Source organism: Hylobates moloch, unplaced genomic scaffold (assembly GCF_009828535.3).
Source record: "Hylobates moloch isolate HMO894 unplaced genomic scaffold, HMol_V3 SCAFFOLD_15, whole genome shotgun sequence".
Classification (NCBI taxonomy): domain Eukaryota; kingdom Metazoa; phylum Chordata; class Mammalia; order Primates; family Hylobatidae; genus Hylobates; species Hylobates moloch.
Window position 1 is genome coordinate 8,764,095 of NW_026652290.1, and position 19,292 is coordinate 8,783,386.

At 46.3% G+C, this 19,292-nt stretch overlaps 1 protein-coding gene across 2 annotated transcripts in view; it reads left to right on the forward strand.

Moving 5' to 3' along the window:
• Positions 1-9,762, forward strand: part of TET3 (tet methylcytosine dioxygenase 3) — a 130,081-nt gene extending 120,319 nt beyond the window's left edge. The window contains exons 10-11 of one of the 2 annotated variants that reach the window (XM_032176527.2): positions 826-1,162; positions 1,978-9,762. In XM_032176527.2, the coding sequence (XP_032032418.1) occupies positions 826-1,162; positions 1,978-3,758 (2,118 nt within the window). In that variant the 3' untranslated portion in view covers positions 3,759-9,762. The remainder of the gene's footprint in view (positions 1-825; positions 1,163-1,977) is intronic. The other variant, XM_032176528.2, reaches the window with a different exon arrangement.
• Positions 9,763-19,292: the final 9,530 nt, after the last annotated feature.

A 19,292-nucleotide genomic window follows, 5' to 3' on the forward strand; every position in this document is an offset into this window, starting at 1 on the left:
CCCATCGTCTGGGAAGTGAGGAGCGCCTCTGCCCGGCCGCCCCGTCTGGGAAGTGAGGAGCGCCTCTGCCCAGCCACCCCGTCTGGGATGTGGGGAGCGCCTCTGCCCGGCCGCCCCGTCTGGGAGGTCTACCACGGAGGCCAGACGCAATGTGGGGGCTGGACGTGGTGGCTCATGCTTGTAGTCCCAGCACTCTGGGAGGCCGAGGCGGGTTGATCACTTGAGGCTAGGAGTTCGAGACCAGCCTGGCCAACATGGCGAAACATGAAAAATACAACAGACCAACCAACCAACCCAGCGACAACAAAACAGGTCTACCTTGGAGTCATACTCTAATTTTTTCTATTTTCCTCCCTTTCTGATCCTTTATCCCACTTGCTTTTTCTTCCTCTTCCTTCTCCTTCTTCTTTGTCAAATAGAGGATTGAGTTATTATCATTGATCCATACAAAGTCCCTCTCTCATTTATTTTCTTTAATTCCCACCCCCCATTTCTATTCCCTGTCTTCCCATGTGCAACCTTCCTAATATGTTTGATATGTATCTTTTTGTTTGTATGTATTTTTAGAAAATGTTTATTGTTTCGTGTGCAAAAAAAAATTAATTAAAAAAAAAAAAAGTTGATGAATGGACTGTAAATGCTAGTGATACTGTTGCCCCGTGAACCAAGATCAATGTGCTTTCCAGAAACTCTCGGAAGTAGTAGTGGCTGGTATTGGGATTGTGTGGGGAAAGATGAGGTCACGTGTTTTGGGTGCTCAGACCCCTCTCTCCCAGCACTCGGTCCCCCAACCCCATGTCCTCTCTCCCTCACTGCTTGAGGCAGGTCTGCACCCTGACCAAGGAAGACAATCGCTGCGTGGGCAAGATTCCCGAGGATGAGCAGCTGCACGTTCTCCCCCTGTACAAGATGGCCAACACGGATGAGTTTGGTAGCGAGGAGAACCAGAATGCAAAGGTGGGCAGCGGAGCCATCCAGGTGCTCACCGCCTTCCCCCGCGAGGTCCGACGCTTGCCCGAGCCTGCCAAGTCCTGCCGCCAGCGGCAGCTGGAAGCCAGAAAGGCAGCAGCCGAGAAGAAGAAGATTCAGAAGGAGAAGCTGAGCACTCCGGAGAAGATCAAGCAGGAGGCCCTGGAGCTGGCGGGCATTACGTCAGACCCAGGTGTGTGGGGGGAGGGTGCCCGCTGGGAGTCGCATTGGCAGTGTCCTCATGGGGGCCCCTGCTCTTCCACGCACCCTCCTGCATCACACTGGAACTGGGGCCTCTGCTTAATTGCCAGAAGGGTATCTGCAGCAGCCACAGCCAGCCAGCCTGATAGGAGGCTGTGGGGACGCAAGTACAGCAGGACTTGTTATCTGCTTGGAACTGAGCTGGGTAGAGGGGAAGCACTGGGTTTCTCCTCTAGTTTGCATCCCTCAGAGAATCAGAGGCTCCCCTCTGAGCTCTAGTTTGCTCCCCTCTGAGATACTGAGGTGAGTAGCAGCACTTCAGGGCATGTGGGTGTGTGCCAGGGCGGCAGGGCTTATGGGCGGAGACGGTTGCTGGCAGGCATCTGAGTTCTCATTCTCCTGGCCCTGGTCCCTGCAGTGATCCCGACTGGGCTGGGCACAGAGTGGGTGGTGGTGGTTCAGTACAACTTCTGGAGTTCTCTAGGGTGAGGAGAGGAGTTGGTGGGGGTACTGTGAACCCTGCATGAGCTGCTTCTCACCAGGGATCGCCTCCTCCCACCCGCAATGGGGCTGGGGCTGGGGCTGGGGCCTGTGCTGAGCAGGGGCTGGAGCTGGGGCCTGTGCTGAGCAGGGCCCAGGGAGTACGACCTGGTCTGGGCTGGACATGCCTCAGCACCTCACCTGCCTGTCCCAAAAGAGGAAACATCCCTGGGAAAGAGGGAGGGTCCATCCCCAGTCCCCCACCCAGGGCCTCTCCAGGCTGTGGTGGTGTCTGCCCCTCTGCCATCTCGCCTTCTGTTTCCCCAGGCCTGTCTCTGAAGGGTGGATTGTCCCAGCAAGGCCTGAAGCCTTCCCTCAAGGTGGAGCCACAGAACCACTTCAGCTCCTTCAAGTACAGTGGCAACGCAGTGGTGGAGAGCTACTCGGTGCTGGGCAACTGCCGGCCCTCCGACCCTTACAGCATGAACAGCGTGTACTCCTACCACTCCTACTATGCACAGCCCAGCCTGACCTCCGTCAATGGCTTCCACTCCAAGTACGCTCTCCCATCTTTTAGCTACTATGGCTTTCCATCCAGCAACCCTGTCTTCCCCTCTCAGTTCCTGGGTCCTAGTGCCTGGGGGCACAGTGGCAGCAGTGGCAGTTTTGAGAAGAAGCCAGACCTCCACGCTCTGCATAACAGCCTGAGCCCGGCCTACGGTGGTGCTGAGTTTGCCGAGCTGCCTAGCCAGGCTGTTCCCACAGACGCCCGCCACCCCACTCCTCACCACCAGCAGCCTGCGTACCCAGGCCCCAAGGAGTATCTGCTTCCCAAGGCCCCCCCAATCCACTCAGTGTCCAGGGACCCCTCCCCCTTTGCCCAGAGCTCCAACTGCTACAACAGATCCATCAAGCAAGAGCCAGTAGACCCGCTGACCCAGGCTGAGCCTGTGCCCAGAGACGCTGGCAAGATGGGCAAGACACCTCTGCCCGAGGTGTCTCAGAATGGAGGACCCAGTCACCTTTGGGGACAGTACTCAGGAGGCCCAAGCATGTCCCCCAAGAGGACTAACAGTGTGGGTGGCAGCTGGGGTGTGTTCTCGTCTGGGGAGAGTCCTGCCATCGTCCCCGACAAGCTCAGTTCCTTTGGGGCCAGCTGCCTGGGTCCTTCCCACTTCACAGATGGCCAGTGGGGGCTGTTCCCCGGTGAGGGGCAGCAGGCGGCTTCCCACTCTGGAGGACGGCTGCGAGGCAAACCGTGGAGCCCCTGCAAGTTTGGGAACAGCACGTCTGCCTTGGCTGGGCCCAGCCTGACTGAGAAGCCGTGGGCGCTGGGGGCAGGGGATTTCAACTCGGCCCTGAAAGGTGGTCCTGGGTTCCAAGACAAGCTGTGGAATCCCATGAAAGGAGAGGAGGGCAGGATTCCAGCCGCAGGGGCCAGCCAGTTGGACAAGGCCTGGCAGTCCTTTGGTCTGCCCCTGGGATCCAGCGAGAAGCTGTTTGGGGCCCTGAAGTCGGAGGAGAAGCTGTGGGACCCCTTCAGCCTGGAGGAGGGGCCAGCTGAGGAGCCCCCCAGCAAGGGAGCGGTGAAGGAGGAGAAGGGCGGTGGTGGTGCGGAGGAGGAAGAGGAGGAGCTGTGGTCGGACAGTGAACACAACTTCCTGGACGAGAACATCGGTGGTGTGGCCGTGGCCCCAGCCCACGGCTCCATCCTCATCGAGTGTGCCCGGCGGGAGCTGCACGCCACCACGCCGCTTAAGAAGCCCAACCGCTGCCACCCCACCCGCATCTCGCTGGTCTTCTACCAGCACAAGAACCTCAACCAGCCCAACCATGGGCTGGCCCTCTGGGAAGCCAAGATGAAGCAGCTGGCGGAGAGGGCACGGGCACGGCAGGAGGAGGCTGCCCGGCTAGGCCTGGGCCAGCAGGAGGCCAAGCTCTACGGGAAGAAGCGCAAGTGGGGGGGCACTGTGATTGCTGAGCCCCAGAAGGAGAAGAAGGGGGTCGTCCCCACCCGGCAGGCACTGGCTGTGCCCACAGACTCGGCAGTCACCGTGTCCTCCTATGCCTACACGAAGGTCACTGGCCCCTACAGCCGCTGGATCTAGGTGCCAGGGAGCCAGCGTACCTCAGCGTCGGGCCCGGCCCGAGCTGTCTCTGTGGTGCTTTTGCCCTCATACCTGGGGGCGGGTTGGGGGTGCAGAAGTCTTTTTATCTCTATATACATATATAGATGCGCATATCATATATATGTATTTATGGTCCAAACCTCAGAACTGACCCGCCCCTCCCTTACCCCCACTTCCCCAGCACTTTGAAGAAGAAACTACGGCTGTCGGGTGATTTTTCTGTGATCTTAATATTTATATCTCCAAGTTGTTTCCCCCCCCTTGTTTGGGGGGTTTTTATTTTCTCTTTGTTTTTAAAACTCTATCCTTGTATATCACAATAATGGAAAGAAAGTTTATAGTATCCTTTCACAAAGGAGTAGTTTTAAATTCCATTTAAAATGTGTATTTATTGGATTTTTTAAAAACGACAATAGTAATGGTAAAGGATGGGCAGGAAAGGCCAGTAGTGCTCCCCCGCCCAGTCTCGCTGGGTCCGGCGAGCCAAGCCCCTCGGGCGCTGGCGAGGTCCTCAGCCATCTGCCCCTCGAGAGCCAAGCGTGGACGGTAGCCACCCAGTTCATCCCTCCCGACACACACCCCTTCCCTTTGGGGAAGGGAGCCTCAGGACAGCTTCTGTCCTCTCTGGTAGGATGGGAGAGTCTGCAGAAAACCATCTGGGGTCCCTTTTCCAGTCCCTGGCTTGGAGTCGAAGGGCAGATGCACCCCAGGCCAGCCCCCACGAGATGCTGGCATAGCTTTCCCCAGAAACCAGGTTGGAAGTAGATGGCTTCAAGCTTGCTAGTCTCCACACTGAATCCTCTGTCCGTTATTTATGGAGTCACATGATGTCATGGTTCACTAGGCAGCACCTCACGCTGGAGCTGGAGTGCAAGGTTCTTAGGGGCCGCGCCCACCATGTTGCCAAGCCAATGCATGCTGAGCTGAAGGAATTTGTCTTAGTGGCAGTTTTTAAAAAAATGCCCCCAAAGTCTATGCTGACATTGAAAAAGGGCTACTGTATCTTTAAAAACAGGAAGTTGAACCCAAGCTGTGAAAAGCCAGTGGTGCTCTGTGCATGGTGCTGTGCGGAGCCTGGTGCTGTAGTGTTGTGCTGGGACTTTCTTGACTCTTGGGCAGGTCACATCCTACAGGAGCTCAGCAGACCAGTGTAACAACAGTTAATGCATCTATCCTGATCCCTGAATTTCCACATTGGACAATGGTGCATGCCTCACACCTGAGCCTGCTTCCTCCATGTTGTCATCGGGTTCGGGGGCCTACACTTAACAATTTTAAAGTGCAAGAGTCAAACATTTTCAACAGGTTGCTATAATTTTCCTCCCTAATTGGTGCCATTTCTCCATTTGATCATTTTCTTTTTTTCCTTTCTCCCCTCTTCATCCACTTTAACATAGCTGTTCTGAAATTCTGGTGCATTCATTCGGTTCTTTGAAATGAGAATGTGGTGCTTAATTTTTGTGACGTTGTTGAGAGAGTTTGGGCCTGATGGGAGCAACACTCATCATCACCACGTCAAACTTTGTTGGAGTGTTGGTTTTTCTTGTGATATTGGCAGAAATGATCTCTTGCTACCCATGTGGATGTGTGTGTGGTGAATGGGGGGCTTCATCAGGACACACAGAGGGGAATGTGGCCACACGGTGGATGACCACCAAGCCCTGAGATGAACAGGTATTTACTGAGCAGTTGTATTCAGATATGGGTCTTCATGAATCATGTTTAACAATCAGATGACCGCTATAGGCAAGTTCCTGAGCTTCCGGGTGCCTTGAGTAAGAGCTGAGAACCGGCCTGCTGGGTGTTTACTGTATCTGTTTGGAAGCACTGGCGGAGGGTCGTTGTAAGATGTCCTGAGCATTTATGTGGTCTGGTTTTAACTGTAAATAGTGAAAGATTTTTTTAAGCACTTTTGCCTAGATTTAAACAGCAACTTGAAAAAAAGTATGTTTTAACATGTAATTGTGGGAGAAATTGTAAATAGTAGCTGAATATTTAATGTGCTTTGTCTATCCTCCACTTTTACCATATTCTGTAAAGTTGCATTTATTTTACAGGACAAAAAAATGAAATATTATTGCTTTTGAAATAAATACCCAAGAGCTTATCAGGACTTAGAATTATTCAGAACTCAGATTTATAGGAAAACCTCTGACCTTCAGTTTGACAGCTAAAGGAAGCAGAGTCTTTAATGAGCATGCTAATTTTCTAGTTTTGAGGAAAAATTGGGTCCTTTAAATGCTATTTTGCTTATCGCATCAGTACTTTTATGCAGGTCTCATTTGACTCCGTGCTTAGGTAGATGCGGGGGTGCCTTGAAAACTTCATTTTAAATGATCTTAAGCAAGAAATACAATATTTTACGAAACATTTGGAGAATGTGACCGTCTGTATGACCCGTGGAAGCCCTAGGTTGGCTGTTGGTTTGGAAGGTCCCGAGTGTAACCCAGGTGATTCTGATACTTGGCATGTGTGAATCTTCCTGATGTATGTTAAATAAACTCTTCCCCTCATCACCCTTTGGTAGGAAAGCCATTAGATGAAAGGAGAAATCAATACAAGCTAAAAGCATGCGACGTCTGTCCCCCAGCCCAAACAGCCTTGGTTCATCAGTTTCTGCAGTAGGAAATAGGCTGCTGAGAGGTGAGTCAAGAGGCAGTCTCCATTGGATGTCCCCATTCCCCTCAGAATGGCATTTCCAGAGTTAGGCGGTGTGGTTGCCGTGCTCAAGCCCATGCTGATTTGTACACTACATGTCTAACCTACCTCAAATCTCAGTCATTAAAATTAGCATGCTTTAGACATATATTTAAAAAGTAACTATGCACAGCTCTTTAGCCCCCCCTTGCTGCTGAAGGTTTCTTAAAGAGAAAAATCAAATTTTTATTTTTTACTGGCACTATCATTTTTTAAGTCCTAAAGATGATTAACAGACATTTTTATCATGAGAAGAAAAATAAAGCCATTGCAACTAAAGAACCTAACAGCATGACCAAGTTTGAAGAGTCATATTATAGCAACGGAAATCGATGGCGTCTTAGTCATCTCCCCAGTGTGCCCTGTCCACGGACACCATCCACGTGCAGTGCAAACATTTGGTTCCTTTTCTGCTCTGTTTTGTTTTCCCTGCCTGTTGCGTGCAAGGGAAGTGCTTGTAAAGTTCTGTGCTACGAGATTTTAAAAATAAAAATCGCTTCGCAGCAGGTTCTCACAAATAACTGGTGCTAGCTCAAGAAATCATCATCTGACCATCAGAAATCTTGACTAAAGGTGTTGTTGCATGGATTTGGGGGTTTTTTGGTTTTTGGTCTGGTTTTTAGCAGGGCCAATGTTTCCCACGCCCCGGCTTCATGGGTACTGCTTTGCCTTCTCACCAAGGTGACAATGGTGTGCGTGGAAAGAGATGATACCCCACCGCCCCCTCTTGGTCCTTCCACCAGCCACTTTTGGAAACAGTAGTTTGCAGAGCAAGGGATTTTTAAAGTGCTAAAGCAAGGAAAGAAGTAGCAGAGCTTAACTGCTTTGTACCACACAGCAGTAGATGTGCAAGGATGGTTGACAGTGAGTCGATGATAACCTAATTTCATTGAGAGAAACCCAGCCAGACTTGCTTCTAGAGGTTTAATCACCATGAGATCTCAAACCAAGGCAAAGCTGGTGGAAAACTATATGATATCCCTGACGTGCCTCAACCAGTATCTCTTTCCTTTTGTTACTGAAGTGTGTTTTATGGACTAGGAAGCATTTTTATGAATTGAAATAGTCTAAATAAAATGGTGCTATGGTGTTTTAATGTGACTGTCCCTGATCCTGTCTTGCTGAGGTGCTATCAACGTTCTGAAACCACAACCAACCAAAAACAAGGTGGGCTCCAGTCTCTTGGCTTTTTTTTTTCCCTCCCCTCTTTTGGTGCTGTCTTAGACCCGTTTACCGTGCTATAATCTGCTCTGAGCAGTGTTGTGTTGTGTTGTATTGTTCTTCCCTTGGTGGCCAAACAAAGCAAGTCGAGAAGGCAGCTATCTCCCTTTCTATGATCGGGAGTGGGCCTGCCTGGCTTGGCAGGTGCTTTGGTTCCACACCTGTCTTCTCAGGCTTGATGTGAAAGAAAGGGCGAAGGGTTTTTTGAGTTTTTGTTTTTGAGGAAGGGGAGTTGGGTACTCCTGCCTCTCCTAGCATGATAGGCATTCTCATAGCCAGGGACACAGATTTTCTCCTGCAGCCCAGGGTGCTAAGCAGACATCTCTGGGAGTCCCAAGGGCACACCAAGGGAGACCAGATGGATCTCCTTCCTCCCCTGGCACTGGCTGGGACCATGGTGGGCAGGGGCTTCATTCTCTGACCCAGCGTTGCTTCTGCCTCTCATTGGTAACCCCTTATGTTCGAACTAAAGGAAGGAGCTTTCTTTGCTCACTCGATGCCACTGAGGCTGCTTTTTAGTTGGTGCTAACCTAAATTTCTTCTTGGGTCCACAGAAGTTGATGTTTTAAAAACTCACCAGGAAGCTCCATTTTGTGTCATCCACTGTCACAATAATTTTTTTAAATACCTCAAAAACAGGACATCATGACAACTTCAGTAAAGTAGATTCCATGAGGGTCTGATACTTGCAGGTTGTCCGTCTGATGACGTACTTGACCTTGAAAAATCTGGGGTCATTTTGTGTTTCATTCTTCAGTTAAGATAGCGGAACGCCGAAAGGAAGGAGCGTAGTTGGCTGTATTTCATGTTTAAGTTTTGCTTTTGAATAAAATGTGAATTTCCTATGCCCATCTCATTGAGCTTTCTCAGTCATTGTTGCTGTCATTTGAAATGACTCCCTCAAAACCTAGTTTTATTAGCCAGCTGCCTCTGCTGTAGTACATAGCCACCTTCAACATACCCTGGACCAAAACATTTTTGAGGTGCATACCCCCAGCATAAGTTATACAGTCCCACATCCAGGTGCACAGAGTGCGAGTGCACTCTGCGAGTGCAGGGGGAGGGGCGGCCCCCTCTGGTGCTCCCAGCCCTTCCTCCTGCAGAGCTGCAGGCAAGAGCAGAGCAATAGGCTTCTCCCCTGAGCAGAGACCGCAGCACAGAAATGCAAGGTCTAAAGTTGCTTTTTGCCTAAGAATCAGCGAGCGATTTGGCCTACTTCCTCATTGGCTTCTATTCTGATATCAGGGATGCTTTTTGTAGTGGTATTGTTTGCTCCCTCTTCGCGTTTTGACTACCCGTCATTCAGGGGTAACTCATCACTCTTCACACGGGGATTTAAATTAAGAAACTAATTGGCTCATTTGAACATTCCAAATTTTCTTGGTTTCAATACCCTTTTTTTTTTTTTCTTTTGAGGGGAAAAGAGGGGAGAAAAACAGGAGTGATGTCATTTCTTTTTCATGTATTCCAATTAAAGAAACAAGGGCAGGTCGTATAATGGCATATTAATACATTAGACTTAATCTAGAACCCCTGTAGCTTTTTGATGTGTTTTATTTCTTATCTCTTTGAATTCCTGTTTGGTTACTTGGCTTCCAATGGAGGTGAACTTAACAACCATACTTGAATATTCCGTCTTGACTTTGTAAACTGTGGCTACTTGAAATGAAGTTTATCTGGGGTTGATGGATGAATGGTAGATTTTTGCAATGTCTCAAGGCAATAGGATGTGTATTAAACTGTAGATATCCTTAGTACAGTAAATTTATGCTGATAATTTTATTTTGTATAATTTTTACCTTTTTGTTAATATTTTTTCCTTCCACTTTATTGGTTTGCCTCCTGAGCTACCCCTCCTTACCCTCCCTTCTCCCTCAGTGTTTCAGTAAATTTAATTTAGGGTGCCTAGAAATTGCAAGTATGTATCCTTTTTGATTTGTATTTTATTATAATTTACACAAACAACTGGGTTTGTGAACTGTATTACTCCTGGTATCTTTAAAATATTGTGGGTGTTTTAATAAATTTTATATTTATTTTTTGCACTCAAATTCAGTGTGGGTTCTTTCTTTCTTCTTTTTCCCCCTCCTTGAACCAGGACTGGAATGTGATGTGTCAGGTACCCTGTAACCTCACCCGCCCACCGTATGTTGTAGATGTACAAATGAAGCCCTCACTAATAGCAGCAGCGGAACCTGGCCTTATCCATTCTGCCACCTGGATAAAGGAATGTTCAAAGGCTATCAGCTGTTAAAACGGGATCTAAAGGGGGAAAGTAGAGATGGCCTTTTTCTCATCTATGTTTCTCTTTTTGTTTTCTTTCCCTTTTATGTTTTTTTGTCCTTTTTATTCTTTCCACTGGGAAATACCCCCCTCCTACTAAAATTAACTTCTGATGTTTGTTAGGTTTGCTAAAGGATCACCGAATGCTGCTTGGTTCGGATGGCTTGAACAGCAAGTCTAGTAGGGATTGGCTAATACGGAACCCGAGATTCTGCTGACCAGCGGCAGAGGTTTCCCACAAGATCCCATGCCTGGAGCTACCTTCTTTAATTCAGATTGCCAATTCCGGAGGTGGCTGTTCTTGAAAAGGGAATATGAATTGAGGAAGGAGAAGAGAGAATAGTGAATCTGCTCGCTCTTCCTCCTGCATGAAACATCTGATTGAAATTGATCCAGTGTCTTTGAGGGACAACCAGCCCAGCTGTTGATAAGGACTTCAGCAATATCCCAACATCCCAAGTCACTCTAGATGGGAAAGTTTATCTCTGAGGGCATCTGAGTGAAAACACCATGATCATGAGTGCCAGGTGATCGGCTTGGAGGTTTTTATCTCCATTTTACTTTGCTTGCAAAGGAACCCACTGGAAATGCCTTGGCACACCTGGCTATCCAGGGATCCTCAAACATGTTTATATGTTTTACAAAAGTGGGGTCACACTGTTGTTTTGTAACCTGCTTTCCTCGAGTTGGAAGAGAGAGAGCTAGTTCTGTCCCCTTCCTGAGCGCCTGTCATGATGGCTGCTGCATCTGCAGAGCCTGAAGGGAGGGGCAGGACATTCCTCCTTCAGCTGGGGCTGGTTTCACTATTGGTTAGCTATAAATATGCTGCCATCTCTTCTTACACAAGTTCCATGTTAAATATAGAAAATTAATTAGAAGACAGAAGTTCTTAAAAGTTATCTGAAATCCCACCACGAGAGAACCGCATATTGGTTGCAAACATTTTCTGAGTGTGTAAATACGACCCATATGTATGTTTTCAAATGGAATACAATAATACAACGTTGTAATCTTTTTGCACTTAAGCTATCTTTATCAGTATGCAGAATAGCATCTTTCTTTTTAAATAGTTGCCTAGCAATGTTTTTAGTATGGATACAGAAGCATTTAATCATCCCTGTATCACCAAACTCTTTAACATCTCAACTTGTTGCAATTATAAATTGAACTAATCTAAATGTGCCTCCATGTAAATCTCACTCAGTCTATTTCTTTCTACGCTAAGAAGCGTTGCAGTAAATTCCCCTCTGCCACGTGACTACATTCTTAATTCCATAAACCTTCTTGTAACAGGTCCAGGCCCTGTCCACCACTACTCCCCACCGCGCCCCCGTCTGTTCACACCGAGAGCATCATTATTCATATTGGGATCTCTAGAAATGAGCAATTTGTTCCAGATGGGATCCGGCTCATGCAAGCCAAGCACAAAGACACCAAGGAGCCCCACGATCTGGACATGCTATTTTTATAAGTGTACACCAAGGTTGGTTTGTTAGCTTTTTAAGCAGCTGAGTTTTACTGAGGGCTTGTGGCTTGGAAAGAACATGGCTCCCTCACTTCCCAATTGTGCGATTTGATGAGCCGTTTCATCTCTCTGTGTCATTTTGTCAATAAGACAGGCTAATGATACCACATAAGATATAAGGATAAAAAAATTACTACAGAAGTGAAAGTGCCAGGCATTCAGAACATAGCAGGTAATAAGAGCTATCATTATTACTCTTGACATATGCAAAGTTTTAGGTCACTAAGGAGTCCAAGACTAGTCTTGGACCACATAGTGACCTCTTCTGTGAACTTTTGCCAAATCAGGTCCACTAACTCCAGTCTTCATGCAATTTTTTTTTAATGCTTCACACAGCAGTTGAAGTGTAGCCATCTTAAATGAACTGTGTAACCCACTCTCCCTGCCTATTTTGAATCTTAATTTTGTCAAATACTGGTTTACCCAACCCAGCTATACAACTTGGTCAGCAACTTTGTTGTGTGTTCTGATGCTCTTGTAAGCTTCTTAAGCTTGGAGAGCTGTTAGTCATCTTTGTCTCCCATTGTGCTCTGAAAATAGGCATTCAACATCCCATGTCCATGGGATGGTGCATCCATACGTACATCATGTCCATGCAGGGGGACATGAAGCCCTGAAAACATGTTCAACACACATAATCCAGTGTACATTCTTGTCAGAGCCATGAAGACAACATAGAAGACGTGAAAGACAAAGCTTTGTTAAATTCTAGATACCCCCCAGCGCCTCATCCCCACTCTAGAGGTCTTAGCAGAGGCCTGCTTTCCTCTACTGAGAAGCCCAACCCCAGGCCCAGGGAGCCTGCCCAAGTTCCCTCGCTATACTTCAAACCATCTTCCTGTATGTTCGTCCTCTTTACTGCACACACACCCCTGCTGCTCGGTACCCTTGACTCTCTCCATGTGCACCCTGTGCTGCTCCTGTGGAACATGCTTCATCCATTAACCCTTTTCTGTGGCTTTTCCCCATCACGTGCTCTCAGGTTCACCCCAGCCTGACCCTGCTCTGCCTCGTAGACCTTTCCCACTCCTTCCTATCACCACCACATATCTGCAGGTGTAGACAACCTCCTTCCATACCACTCACTCACCTGTACCTTTATTTCTCCAGAAATAGCTTCTGGGCCAGGGATCCTCATCCTCACTGACCTCTGTGAAGCCCTGGAAACCCTCTGCTCCCGGACTGCATAGCCAGGAACATTCCATTGTCCCAGGACCCTGCCCTCTTTCATGAGCCCCTTCGTGACCTCTTGTCCTTTAAACACAAATGCCCCCAAGAGAATCAACTCAGTCTTCTCCATAGACTATAAGCTTTCCTTCAAAGGACTTGTTCAGCCACCAGGCCTCAACTATGACCCTAATGCCAATGATTTCCAAAGCCATGAGTTTGGGCTCATGAGTTTGGGCTGCTGGATAGCTCTGGGTGGCTCTTTGGTAAGGTCAAAGTCTTAACCAAAACTGACCTCTCAACTCTCCACCAAATTTCCTATTCTCCCAGTCATATCCTGACACCTGCCAAGTCTAGATTCTACATCCTCAGCATTCTCGATCCTGCTTCTCTTTGCTACTTTATTAGCAACCCACATTGTACAGTCATACAGGCTATGTACTGCACAACTCTGGGGAACACCATTCATACAGACTACCATGTGTAAGCCTTCATTACAGATATAGACTCCTCCCTGATATGGATAGAGGCATGTTGGACGAGGACCACAGTATAGCTCTCTAAAGCTGGGGACCCAGGGCAGAGGCCTCTCATATCTTGGTCTAAATGTGAGACCCTTCAGAAAGGTTGAATGGCTTGCTCAAGACCATCCAGCTAGGAAATGGCAAAGCCCAGAATCAACCCAGATGTATTTGGTGCCAAAGTCTGTATGCCCTATCCAAATATACCCGTTTCTTCTGTACCTTAAGACCCACAAACCCAAGGGACATTGTCCTCACTGGTGGGAATCTACCTACCTAAAGCTTAGGGCATGACCTGAGTCTGTGGGTCTATGGGCACAAGAGGCACAGGTTGCAACAAAGTGGCTCCACAGGAAGACTTGGCCTCTTTAGAGCATCTTCAACAGGTATTGTTATTTGAAAAACTTGAATTCTAGCCCCCATTTGATCTCCCTGCCCAGCTTACCAAAGCCAATCTCCTTACTCAGATAATCTTTCTAAAAACCAAATCAGATGATACTATTTCCCTGTAATACTCCTTGATACTCCCCGTTTGATACAGCTCTCAGGATAAGACACATTTTAACTTTGTCCCAGGGACCCACAGGACTTGGCCCCAGCTTGTATCTTTAGTGACACTGCAGGCCATTTGGTGTCTTTTATCTGATTATCTCCTTGGTGCACCTCCCCATGTGGCCTCTCAAATATGAAGGGTCTTCTGATGGTAATGCCAGTAATACCACCAAGAACCCACTCCTTTTATTTACTTATTTATTTGCTTTTAAAGTATCTGTAAGAAACTAACTCCTTTTGAAATCCATTAAAACATTTACATAAACTATAAAACTGCTCCAAATAAAGAAAATTATCAATAAGAACCAAAACATCAGCAAAATTATACTCAAGGAAGTAAATAAACAGGAAACCAAGTTAACCAAGTTATCTAAAACCAAATAAAAAGTTTTACTACATAAAAAACAATATGCAGATCTAAGGGTATAAAAAATTTTTTAATTATTTTAAAAAACAAATATTAAGAACTCAAAGACTAGTAATGAGTGCTTTGCAAGAAATACTAGAGATTAGACAGTGACTACAATCTACTTTCAAAAAGATTAAAAATACCCACAGCAGGCTGGGCACGGTGGCTCACGCCTATAATTCCAGCACTTTGGGAGGCCGAGGTGGATGGATCATGAGGTCAGAAGTTCAAGACCAGCCTGGCCAACATGGTGAAACTCCGTCTCTACCAAAAATACAAAAATTAGCTGGGCATGGTGGTGCGTTCCTGTAATCCCAGCTACTCGGGAGGCTGAGGCAGGAGAATTGCTTGATATGGGACCCGAGAGGCAGAAGTTGCAGTGAGTGCAAATCTCACCACTGCACTCCAGCCTGGGCTACAGAGCAAGACTCCATCTCAAAAAAAAAAAAAAAACCCCACAGCTAACATCTTACTGAATGGAGAAAAGCTGAAAGCTTTTCCTCTAAGAACTGGAACAAGACAAGAATGTCCACTCTTGGCTGGGCGCAGTGGCTCATGCTTATAATCCCAGCACTTTGGGAGGCCGAGGCAGGCGGATCATGAGGTAGTTCGAGACCAGCCTGGCCAACATGGTGAAACCTTGTCTCTACTAAAAATACAAAAAATTACCCAGGCATGGTGGCACATGCCTCTAATCCCAGCTACTCAGGAGGCTGAGGCAGGAGAATCGCTTGAACCCAGGAGGTGGAGGTTGCAGTGAGCAGAGATCACGCCACTGTACTCCAACCTGGGCGACAGTGTGAGACTCCGTCAAAAAAAAAGAATGTCCACTCTCATTACTCTTATTCAACTTAGTACTAGAAGTCCTACCCAGAGCAATTAGGCAAGAACTTGAAATAAAAGGCATCCAAATGTAAAAGGAGGAAGTCACATTGTCCCTGTTTGTAGATGACAGGATCACATATATACAAAAACCTAAAGACTCTTCCAAAGAACTCTTACAACTGATAAATTCAGTAAAGTTTGAGGATAACAAAAAATTACATATAAAAATCAGTAGTATTTCCATACATGTACAACAAACTTAACTGAAAATGAAATCAAGAAAGCAATCCCATTTACAGTAGCTACCAAAAAATAAAATAAAATACCTAGGAATAAATTTAACCAAGGGGGTGAAAGATGTCTACAAGGAAAACTGCAAAACACTGATGAAAGATATTGAAGAGGACACAAACAAATGGAAAGACATCCCATGCTCACAGATTTGGAAAAATTCATATTATTAACATAATAATACTACCCAAAGCAAGCTACATATTTAATGCAATCCCTATCAAAATACCAATGACATTCTTCACAGAAATAGAAAAAAAAGTCCTAAAATTTGTATGAAACTACAGGAGGCCCCAAATAGCCAAAGCAATCCTAAGCAAAAAGAACAAATCTGGAGGTATCACACTATCAGGCCTCAAAATATACTAAAAAGCTGTAATAACCAAAACAGCATGGTACTGGCATAAAAACAGACACAAAGACTAATGGAACAGAATAGAGAACCCAGAAACTAATCCACATACTTACAGACAACTGATTGTTGGCAAAGGTGCCAAGAATACTCATTGGGGAAAGGACAATCTTTTGAACAAATGGTGCTGGCTTATAAGTGGGAGCTAAGCTATGAGGACAGAAAGGCATAAAAGTGATATAATGGACCTTGGGGACTCGGGGGGAGGGCTGGAAGGAGGGTAAGGGATAAAATACTACATATTGGGTACAGTGTACACAGCTTGGGTGATAGGTGCACTAAAATCTCAGAAATCACCACTAAAGAACTTATCCACGTAACCAAAAACCACCTGTACCCCAAAAATTATTGAAATAAACAATGTGAATACACTTAGTGCCATTGAATTGTACACTTAAAATAGTAAATTTTATGTTCTATGTATTTTACCACAATAAAATTAAATCTCTTAAAAGTTAAAAAAGCAGGCTGGGCATGGTGGCTCATGCCTGTAATCCCAGCACTTTGGGAGGCCGAGGCAGGTAGATCACTTGAGGTCAGGAGTTCAAGACCAGCCTGGCCAACATGGTGAAACCCTGTCTCTACTGAAAATACAAAAAATTGGCTGGGTGTGGTGGCAGGCGCCTGTAATCCCAGCTACTCAGGAGGCTGAGGCAGGAAAATCGTTTGAACCCAGGAGGTGGAGATTGCAGTGAGCCAAAATCACACCACTGCACTCCAGCCTGGGTGACAGAGCAACACTGTCTCAAAAAAAAAAAGAAAGAAAAAAAAGAAAAGAAAAGATGCTGGGAAAACTGGATATCTATACACGAAGAAGAAAACTAGAACCCCATTTCTCACCCTATACAAAAAATCAACTCAAAATGGACCAAAGACCTAAATGTAAAGCCCCAAACAATAAAACTACTAGAAGAAAACACAGGGCAAATGCTTCAGGACATTGGTCTAGGAAAATATTTTATGAATAAGACCTCAAAAGCACAGGCGATAAAAAGCAAAAATAAGCAATTGAGATATCATACTAAAAGCTTCTGCACAGTAAAGCTGAAACAATCAGCAGAGTAAAAAGGCACTCTACAGAATGGGAGAAAGGATATGCAAACAACTCATTCGATAGGGAACGAATATCCAGAATATACAAGGAACTCAAACATCTTAACAGCAAAAAAACGAAACAATGCTATTTAAAAATGGGCAAATGATTATCCTAAGTTACTCAGGAACAGAAAACCAAATACTACATGTTCTCACTTATAAGCAGGAGCTAAGCCATGGGATAAAAAGGAATATAGAGGGGTATAACGGACGTTAGAGACCAAGAAGCGGGGAGGATGGGAGAGGATGTGGAATGAAAAATTACCTATTGGGGACAATGTAGACTATTCGGGTGAACAGGTACACCAGAAGCCCAGACTTCACCACTGTACGATTCATCCATGTAACCAAAAACCACTGTACCCCTAAAACTGTTGAAATATTTAAAATTTTGTTAATTTGGATAGAGCTAAAAAAAAGAGAGAGGCCTAGTTGAGAGAAAAATGTAATGTTGAAGATGATTCCGTGGAATATGCTAAAGGTGCAATTGCTTCTATAAATTAAATAGATAAGCAAACAAAAATAAAAATAAAAAAAATGTGCAAATGAGCCAGGTGCAGTGGCTGACGCCTATAATCTCAGCATTTTGGGAGGTGGAGGTGGGTGGACTGCTTCAGCCCAGGAGCTCAAGACCAGCCTGGGCAACATGGCAAAACCCTTTCTCTACAAAAAATACAAAAAATTAGCCTGGCATGGTGGCACATGCCTGTGGTATCAGCTACTTAGGAGGCAGAGGTGGGAGGATTGGTTAAGCCCTGGAGGACAAGGCTACAGTGAGATGTGATTGCACCACTGCACTCCAGCCTGGCGACAGTGAGATCCTGTCTCAAAAAAAAAAAAAAAAAAAAAAAAAAGGCCAGAGAGGGTGGCAGGGGAATAATCTGAACAGACATTTCTCAAAAGAAGACATACAAATGGCCAACAAATATATGAAAAAATGCCCAACATCACTAATCATCAGGGAAATGTATATCAAAACCACACTGAGATATTATGTCATCTCAGGATAGCTATTAACAAAAAGACAAAAAATAAATGCTGGTGAGGATGCAGAGAAAAGGGAACTCTTATACAATGTTGGTGGGAATGTAAACCTAGTTCACCCACTATGGAAAACAGTATGGAGGTTCCTCAAAAACTACAAATCGAACTCCCATATGATCCAGCAATCCCACTACTGGGCATTTATCCACAGGAAAGGAAATCATTATATCAAAGAGATATCTAGGAGGGCACAGTGGCTCATGCCTGTAATCCCAGCACTTTGGGAGGCCAAGGCAGGCAGATCACCTGAGGTCACGAGTTCGAGACCAGCCTGGCCAACATGGTGAAATCCCGGCTCTACTAAAAATGCAAAAAATTAGCTGGGTGTGGTGGTGTGTGCCTGTAGTCTCAGCTACTCGGCAGGCTGAGGCACGAGAATTGCTTGAACCCAGGAGGTGGAGGTTGCAGTGAGCCCAGATAGTGCCACTTCACTCCAGCCTGAGCAGCAGAGTGAGACTCCATCTCAAGCTAAAAAAAAAATCACTATGTACCCCATGAATATGTACAATTGTTATTTGTCAATTTAAAAAAGTTAAAAGAACAAACAAAAAGATTAAAAAGAGCATCTTGCCAGGTGTGGTGGCTCATGCCTGTAATCCCAGCACTTTGGGTGCGACTAGGGGAGCTGTCGGTAGTCCATGGTGAGCAAAGCCCCAGCTGTGCATGAAACACTCCAGGGAGGGAGAAGGGGGCTCAGACACTAAGGGGCTGGCAGGGAAGAGAAGCCAGGAGGGAGGTGAGCGGCAGCCAGGGAACTCAGGGAAGCACCTCAAATGGGCAAGGGAGAGGGGAGCGGGGAGATGGGTAAGGGGTATGTGGAAGAACCCAGTGGGAACTCTGATTGGGAGCAGAAGAGGTGGTTAGAAGGGGTCAGATTGTGCTTGTGTTTTGAAGGTAAAGAGATAAATCAAGATTTGTTTTTGAATTGCAACCTCCACCTCCTGGGTTCAAGCAGTTCTGCTGCCTCGGGCTCCCAAGTAGCTGGGATTACAGGTATGTGCCACCATGCCTGGCTAATTTTTGTATTTTTAGTAGAGATGGGGTTTCACCATTTTGGCCAGGCTGGCCTTGAACTCCTGACCTCAGGTGATCCACCTGCTTCAGCCTCCCAAAGTGCTGGAATTACAGGCATGAGCCACCACGCCCGGCCTATTTTATTATTTTTTTAAGACAAGGTCTTACTCTTTCTCCCAGGCTGGAGTGCAGTGGTGCGATCCTGACTCACTGCAGCCTCTGCCTCCTGGGCTCAAGAGATCCTCCTGCCTCAACCTCCTGAGTACCTGGGACCACAGGCATGCATGGGATTACAGACCTTTTGATCCTAAAAAATGTCAAATTTATAGAAAAGTTGCACAGATGGTACAATGGGCACCCACATACTCTTCACCTAGATTCACCATTTTTTAGCATTTTGTTATACGGTTGTCCCTTGAGCAACACTGGTTTGTCAAGAATGCATAAAATACATGTA